The following is an 8,875-nucleotide window of genomic DNA, read 5'->3' as shown; positions in this document are numbered from 1 at the left end:
ATTAATTGTGTAAAATGTAATTACTAAATTTTCTCCAAAAAAGAGGCTTCAAACTACAAGTATTTATTGCCGTTCTTGAGGAAAGATCACTCACAAGCACAACTGTTATCTGTTTAAAACAACGACTTATCCGCTACATTAAAGGTACCTACGAGGAGAAAATCAACAGGTACACGGGCTGACAATTCACCTCTATGTAAGGGGTGTTATTAGGCAACTGATATATAAACACAAACAACACTTGTATCTCAGAGCACTGTAGTAAATATACAAATTATACAGCGCAATATAGTTACAGTGTATCACAAAAGTGAGTACACCCCTCACATTTCTGCAGATAATTATATCTTTTATGGGACAACACTGACAAAATTATACTTTGACAGTAGTCATGTGCAGCTTATATAATAGAGTTAATTTATTTTCCCCTCAAAATAAGTCAAAATATAGCCATTAATATATAAATCTCTGGCAACAAAAGGGAGTACACCGCATGGGAACTACGTACATCCCTAAATGTCCAAATTGAGTACTGCTTGTCATTTTCCCTCCAAAATGTCATGTGACTCGTTACAGGAGTGCTATCAGCATTGCTGCAGAGAGTGAAGAGGTGGGGGGGTCAGCCCGTTAGTGCTCAGACCATACGCCGCATACTACATCAAATTGGTGTGCATGGCTGTCGCCCCAGGAGGAAACCTCTTCTAAAGACGGTACACAAAAAAAGCCCGCCCTTCTCATCAGACAATAGGACATGGTTCCAGTAATCCATGTGCTTTGACATGTCTTCAGCAAACGGTTTGCGGGCTTTCTTGTGTACCGTCTTCAGAAGAGTCTTCCTCCTGGGGTGACAGCCATGCACACCGATTTGATGTAGAGTGCAGCATATGGTCTGAGCACTAACAGGTTGACCCCCCACCTCTTCAATCTCTGCAGCAATGCTGACAGCACTCCTGTAACGAGTTACATGACATTTTGAAGGGAAAATGACAAGCAGTACACAATTTGGTCGTTTAGGGATGTACGTTTTTTCAAAAGGGTGTACTCACTTTTGTTGCCAGGGATTTAGATATTATTGGCTATATTTTGAGTTATTTGGAGGGGAAAATAAATTAACTTTATTATATAAGCTGCACACAGACTACTTTTTCTTGTGTCAAAGTGTCATTTTGTCAGTGTTGTCCCATGAAAAGCTACACTAAAATATCTGCAGGAATGCGAGGGGTGTACTCACTTTTGGGATAAATTGTACATTATACATGACATGCCACCGCATTATTTAACTCATTGGCTTCCATTGACGGCGTTAGATGTCCAATCCAATTTGACTGGGGGCTGGCAGCGATCGAGTGATTTCTGCTCATTCTTCCAGTCAAAATGGATTGGACATCTGCACTATTAATGGCAGCTCAACATAATCACTAATGCTAACCATCTCAGTTAATATGAATTTGATGTTGGTGACTGTCAATAGCAGTGAATAAGTTAAAAGCTCAAAACACGTTCAACAGTCATGTAGTTTTCAAGATGCTTTATGACCTTGTGAGTCATTGTTATGACATCCCATGCAAAATATTTGAAATACCTTGCCCTATAAACATTCACACTTTCAAGGATGAAAGTGCACACTGCTTATTTTCAAAAACATGCAAATTTTGTATTACTGCCAATAATTAATAGACAGTGGTAGTGCCAGTTTGGACTCTCATAATTCACTGTTTAGTTAGGAATGTTTCCAAACTCGATTCATATACACTGCACTTAAAGGAGTGGTGTACCTCCTCTCTGTCAGGTGAGGTGTGTACCTATCCATGTGTTTATGAGCTGATGAAAACATGAAGTGGGACACACCTCCCTCCTCAGGTCTCCATAAATACCTGCTGTGATGCTGCGGTAGAGGGAGAGCCAGTTTAGCATCACTGAGTCAGGTCATCATGGGGAACTGCTGCGAGGCCATGTGCAACGTTCGAAAGAACACCAACGTGAGGGTCAGTCTACCTGTAGTCTGCTTCGTGTGGCAGATTGCGATGGTCATCCTTTTTGGAGTGTTCATCCGCTACGATGATGAGTCTGACGCTCACTGGGAGGAATTCAAAGAGGAAAACAACATCACCAGCGATATTGAAAATGACTTCTACTTCAGATATCCCAGTCAGTATTTTTTTATTCTTAATTTTACATGATTTTTGTTCACTGTGCCAGTAATGTCCTTTTTTTGTTGTTGGGCTTTTCCCTGTTGACAATATGGTATGTTTTTCAATTATTTAAATTTTTGTAATTTTTTTTTCTAAATGGTAAAAGATGGCCAAGATACGTGTATCTATGAACATTAAGAAAATAAATAAATAAATAAAACAGTGTGTAGGTATAGATAAATTAATCAATACATAAATTATGAGTATGATTATAATATCTTGTTTTTACCCTTGCAGGGCACTCATATACACTATAAATATTTGTATACTCATGTATATACAGTATAATTTACCAATGCATGAATTATGACGATGATTATTATTATTTTTTTTACACTTACTGGGCACTCATATAACTCATTGCATGCCATTGACGGTGCTAGACGTCCAATCTCTTTTGACGCGGAGGGGCGAATGAACAGCCATTCCACCCAGTTTAAATGAATTGGACGTCTATTGCTGTCAATGGTATGCAATGAGTTAAATAGCACGGAGAAAAAAAAACTACTTCAGAGTGTTATTTAGGGCTGTAGCTAAAGAGTATTTCTGTTTTCATTCATTTAAATTTCATTAATTTAGCTTTTATTAATTTTTATAATTAGATTAAAACAAAAAAAAAACATACAAGAATAATTAATGTAATGATAATGACCAAAAATAGTCACTTGGCCTTTAAAGGTCTTAAGGTTCAAAATTGATTAACAATGAAAGGGTTAACTAATTTTACTCTCAAGATTACAAATACTAGTGCTGCAACGATTAATCGATTAACTCGAGTAATTCGATTAGGGAAAAAAAAAAAAAATTTGAATCAAATTTGTTTAATGAAAGTGGCGCTGTAATGGTTTCTTTTGAAAGTATTTGCATTCAGTTTTTTTGACTTGGGTGGATACACTGCCCTCTAGTTGCAACAGTGAATATGACATAACTCATTTAACATGGCTGAATCCAGCTGCTCCCTGTTTAGACCAAATCAAGGTAAGTTTTGCTTGAGCTAATGTTTTTTAATGCATTAGTAATTTAGTTTAAAGGTATATTTAGCAGATTTTTGTGGGGGTATGATTTGTTAAGAGCGTTGTTAAAAAAAAATTTTTTTTTAAACATTCGCATTTTATAGCATTTAAGCAAGCAGACTTGCTATGCAAATTAGCCAATTGTTCTTTTGTTGCACATAGATCCTCATTCATTTATATATATTTTTTTATACCGTTTGAGGCAAAGCTCAGGTATTTTAATTTACTTTTAGATGCATTTGTTGCTCTTGTGAAATGACAGTGCAATTCTGCATAGTTTGAAGAAACACTGGGGAATTTTAGTTTGTATTCACATGTACTGCTCTTTGCAAAGTGCAATCTTAGCCAGCCTGTTTTATTCTGCAATTCATTAAATGTTCCTAATCCAATTACTTGATTATTTGAACTAACTCTTGATAGATAATTAGATTACTTAATCGATAGCTGCAGCCCTAATGAATACCCTTTAAACATACATATATTTATATAAACATACAGTGCATGTATAAATTTAGGTATAGCATTGACGTTTTGTATGTGTAATTACTGTAAATTTGTATCATTAGGTCATGTATTTATTACACTTAGTACACTTAGTAAAGCATTTGGAGTTCATTTTTGTTAACTTAGGCAATATAAAATCTGATTATATATGTATAAATATATCAAATACAAAAATAAGATGTAATAATTATCCTAAATCATAAAGCACATTTTCTACTTTAAATTTAAATTAACTCATGTGTGACTCCAAACTCAATGTAGACAATGTGTTTTTATTTCTAGGTTTCCAGGACGTCCATGTCATGATCTTTGTTGGATTTGGTTTCCTGATGACCTTCCTGAAACGCTACAGCTTTGGAGGGGTGGGCTTCAACTTCCTGATCGCCGCCTTCGGCCTGCAGTGGGCTCTTCTCATGCAGGGTTGGTTCCACGCCCTCAACCCCGACACTGGAAAAATCACCATCGGAGTTGAGAGGTGAGTGAAAGCGTCATTCAACTAAACTTTGAGTTGTTTTACTTTGAACTGGAGTTTCCACTTCAGAGAAAAACATAATTGTTTTAGGTTGCTTCTGTCATGTGATGTCAAGAAGTCTCATTCTGCTCATAACTCAGAGAGGAATTGAGAGTCATTTTTCAAAGCTGGAGCTTCAAGTCTGGCAAGATATTGCGGCGTAAAAACTAAACGACTGTGTTTTCTCAATCTTTCTTACAGTTTGATCAATGCTGACTTTTGCTGCGCCGGCTCTCTGATCGCCTACGGAGCCCTGCTGGGGAAGGTCAGCCCTGTCCAGACGTTGGTATTCACCCTGTTTGGCGTCACACTCTTCGCCGTGGAGGAATACATCATCCTCGACCTTCTACACGTGAGTCTCGCTGATCTGCATCGTCTGTGTCAATATGTTTCTTGAGATGGATTTTGTGCTGTCAAATGCACCATTCAGCATCAATGACAGAACAAGTATACACTAGGGGAGACAGGATAACCAGCTCTCATTATGATTCATTAGTTACACGCCAATGCAAATTACAACTACAATAATGAAAAGATTGTTTAAATAATACCTGTCAGTCAAAGGTAAGCATTACTATCTTTGTTCATGGCAATGTTTGGAGAGTGTTCAGTAAACATTTGGTTTAAACGCAGTGTTAAATGAGTGTACACAGAGGTATCTTGAAACATAAGTGATCCAAGATTTTCCAGATACGAATCATCGTTTAATTCACTGGCTGCCATTGACATTGAAATCCAACCCATTTTGACTGGGGAAAGATGATTTCAGATTAACGTGATTTCCATCTATAATGCTGATGAAAAATTTTCAACAGTGCAGAGATGCCGGTGGCTCCATGGTCATCCACGCCTTTGGGGGTTATTATGGTCTGGCTATCTCCTGGGTTCTGTACCGACCAAAGCTCAATCTAAGCAAACGCCTGAATGGATCCGTGTACCACTCGGATATGTTCGCCATGATCGGTACTTGTCTCGCCCTCGCCCTCAGAAACTGTTTGCAAGTCACACCTAATGAAAACTGACCCATCTCGTCTCACAGGTACGTTGTTCCTGTGGATGTTCTGGCCCAGTTTCAACTCAGCCATCACAGACCATGGGGCCGGTCAGCACCGAACGGCCATCAACACGTATATCGCCCTGGCGTCATCCGTCCTCACCACGGTGGCTATATCCAGCGTGTCCCAAAAGAGAGGCAAACTGGACATGGTGAGCTGGAGGTGGAGAGCACTACAGGGGGAAATCACCACTAACGCAACTTGTCACCTGGATAGGTTCACATCCAGAATGCCACCTTGGCTGGCGGCGTTGCCATGGGAACTGCGGCTGAGTTCATGATCATGCCCTACGGTGCACTCATTGTGGGCTTCCTCACTGGCATCATTTCCACTTTTGGCTATCTTTTTCTCACGGTGAGCAAAAAAAAAAAGTTTGCATTTTCTTTGCATTTAAGTCGTTCGCTACAATTTGCAGCAATAGCCGTCCAGTCCATTAGGACTGGGAGGGTTGGCAGTCATATACCTGATATAAGAAACCTAACTATGATTTATTTGATCTTTTTCCAGCCATTTTTTGAAAAATACCTGAAGCTGCAGGACACATGCGGTGTCCACAACCTACATGCCTTGCCGGGTATGCTTGGCGGCTTTACTGGCGCAATTGTGGCCGCGGCTGCCACTGAATCGGTCTATAGCGAACAGGGGTAGGCAGCTCGCAAGCTCACATGACTACAACAAATTTGATACTGTATTAGGGCTGGGCGATTTTGAGATTGAGATCGTAGATCTTGAAAAATGTTTTAAGTCGATCTTGGTAATCAGTTGTGACTAATTCAATCGACCAAACATGGTGGGTGCTAAATGACTATAGCTTGGCAGATAGCTAACAGTTCCTAAAAAAGAATCCAATGTTCTGTTTTTCAGGCAGTTTATTGTTATCCAGTTGAGGTAAAATGTAACACTAAACACAAATAAACACAAATAACAGATAAAATTACGCACACTGTGCATTGAAATACAAAATAAAAGTTTTTTTTTTTTTTGTACACCCGCTAGCTTAATGCTAACATTCAATAGAAAATGGCATTCACACGCTAATGAAACTAGGCATTGGTTCATTTTAATGTATCTCTCAAAACAATAAGTGTTCACACACACAAACTCTTTGGGAACATTTATAGACAAGAACCATAACAACACTCAAAGTCATATTCTCTTTATTAAAATTAGTGAAATATATCAAAATTGGACGCTGTGGGAAAAAAAGTGATGTTATGTTTGGCCTGATCGCCCAGCTCTACTCTGTATTGATTTTGCAACAACAACCAAGATTGCCAGGAGTCGTCATACGCATATTGTGTCTGAACATCAATTTGTGTTCCTCCAGACTTATCGACACCTTTGACTTTGAAGGAAAGTTTAAGAACAGGTCTGTCGGCACGCAGGGGGGCTTCCAGGCCGCTGGCACGTGTGTGTCCATCGCCTTTGGGCTTGTAGGAGGAGCTCTTGTTGGTGAGTCCTGCTTTTTGTATATGAGTTGAAAAGAACCACCATCGTAGTCAAAATGAATATACAGTAGGGTCGAATATTATTATTTGAAGTGGAATGGATGTCAGTGAATGATCACGTTTCAGCGCCATTGACAACGATAGATGTCTAGTCCATTTTGACTAGGTCTGTCACAGTCAATGTCACACGGTAATCCTAAACGGTTGATTTATTCATAAGTATCAAGGTTTTGATAGTCAAATGTCATTATTACGTAGTTGACAGAGCTATAAATCTTCAAAAAAATAATGTCAATTCAATTGAATATGGCTTAATATTTAATATAATTAATATGTTAATATCAATATAATAATATTAGTAATAATTAATAATATTAATATGTAACTATATAATCAATTTGAATCAATGGTACGTTTAAAAATGTAGGAATCATGCAGTACATCGCTAAAACATTATGTTATAATCTTGTGTATACATATATATATATTTTTTAATGTGTTAGGGTTTACAGTACACACAAAAAAAGCAAGTGGTCCAAAAAAAGATCACATTTAACACACACAAAAAATATCATATTATAAATATATTATTATATTGTAAATATTATATTTAAAAAATATTTCTAAAACAGAAAGTTACATAATGAAATGTTGCCATCTGCCTTTTGTCTCGCATATAAAATACACTGAAATTAGTCATCAAGAAGAACATTGAAAATTTTAAGTGACTCAGAGCATTTAAGGATTGGAATCTTTAAAAAGATAAAATTCAAAATAGATCTTGATTTAAGGATCTTTGTTTTTGCAGGTCTCATCCTCAGGATCCCTATCTGGGGCGACCCCGCCGACGACAACTGCTTCGAGGATGAAGTCTACTGGGAGGTGAGTGTGCTATCTGGCCACTAGACAGCGCTATTGCTCCTTGAACCGACCGTAGATGAAGGCGTTGTTGTCTAAATCAAAAGGAAATGATGCTGAATTGCATTTTATAGGTCCCAGAGGAAGAGGAAAGCATCCCTCCAGTGTTGGAGTATAACAACCACATGATCAACAAGCACCAAGAGCTGTAATGTCACACTTCTTCATTTTGAGCTGCTTTGTTTACAAAAAAGCAAAAAACAAACAAACAAACAAACAAACAAACAAACAAACAAACAAAAAAAAAAAACATTCCTCTCAGGAAATCTGAATACTTATATTTTTCCCCCCTCTCAGATCGGAGTCCAACTTTTCTGTGGAGCAAAGCTAGTCACACAGTGGACCACCCCGAACCCTCCTCCATGAACTGCACCGATCGGGAAACGAATAATAAACAAAAGATGGACACTTATAATTGCTTCAGACTAAGAAACACCTGACATGGGAATGCTTAACATGTGAAATTAGATTTTGAATGTAATTTGAAATGTGTGTGTGCTTGTGTACGTGTTGCAAACACATCTCTTAGGATCGATGATAGCGAGAAAAGGTCTGAAATCATTGTGTCGTGCGTTTATCAAAGGGCATTTGTAAAAGCAATATTTGGTCATCGTAACCCTTTTAAAATAAACTCAAAATGTTTGTAAGAAGCGTGTACATACTCTAGGAGTTTAATTGTTATAATTGTTTTTTTGTCACTTCCTTGGCAAAGGTGGCATAAGTTTTAGTGATGATAATTGATGTATTGTGTGCTCTTGTGCTGTAATAATGTTGTTATTTGTGCTCATTTTGTTTTTCAATCTAATGTAAATGATAAATAAAGATTTATTCTTATTTTCAAGTATTGTTCTCAGTTGCTCATATTCATGATGGATTCATGGTGCAAATGAAGTCAATATAATGAACATGTTAAGGCATGAAACATTGTAACGAACACTAGAAAATGCCATTTCTGGAGAAATTACGTGGGGATGCTATACTCTTCCATGGGTCACTTCCTGTAGATTTTCGGTCACTTCTGATTAATTTTGTGCGCCACACAGTTAACTCGCTTTCACTGATTCTCACTGTTATAACTTTGTCACTGATTCTTACTGTTACAACTTTGAAACATTCCAAAAATTCACGGGATGCAGGCTCTCCTTTGATTTTGTCCCAGACATTTATTACAACTGCGGTAAAAAAAAAAAACAGTTCTTTGGGAAAAAAAAAAAAAAACTTAATTCCGATTGGC

The 8,875-nt window shown here is 37.6% G+C and overlaps 1 protein-coding gene across 1 annotated transcript; it reads left to right on the top strand.

The window, feature by feature from the left end:
- Positions 1-1,877: 1,877 nt before the first annotated feature.
- LOC130925606 (ammonium transporter Rh type C) lies at positions 1,878-8,482 on the top strand. The gene is made up of 11 exons (XM_057851340.1): positions 1,878-2,148; positions 3,992-4,184; positions 4,422-4,572; positions 5,036-5,183; positions 5,260-5,426; positions 5,492-5,629; positions 5,783-5,919; positions 6,603-6,727; positions 7,532-7,605; positions 7,716-7,789; positions 7,939-8,482. The coding sequence occupies exons 1-11, from the start codon at positions 1,932-1,934 to the stop codon at positions 7,970-7,972; spliced, it is 1,458 nt and encodes a 485-aa protein (XP_057707323.1). The 5' UTR covers positions 1,878-1,931; the 3' UTR covers positions 7,973-8,482.
- Positions 8,483-8,875: the final 393 nt, after the last annotated feature.

The sequence above is a fragment of the Corythoichthys intestinalis genome, chromosome 1, assembly GCF_030265065.1.
Source record: "Corythoichthys intestinalis isolate RoL2023-P3 chromosome 1, ASM3026506v1, whole genome shotgun sequence".
NCBI lineage: Eukaryota > Metazoa > Chordata > Actinopteri > Syngnathiformes > Syngnathidae > Corythoichthys > Corythoichthys intestinalis.
The sequence above is the reverse complement of the archived record's forward strand: the minus strand, read 5'-3'. Positions and strand labels throughout refer to the sequence as shown.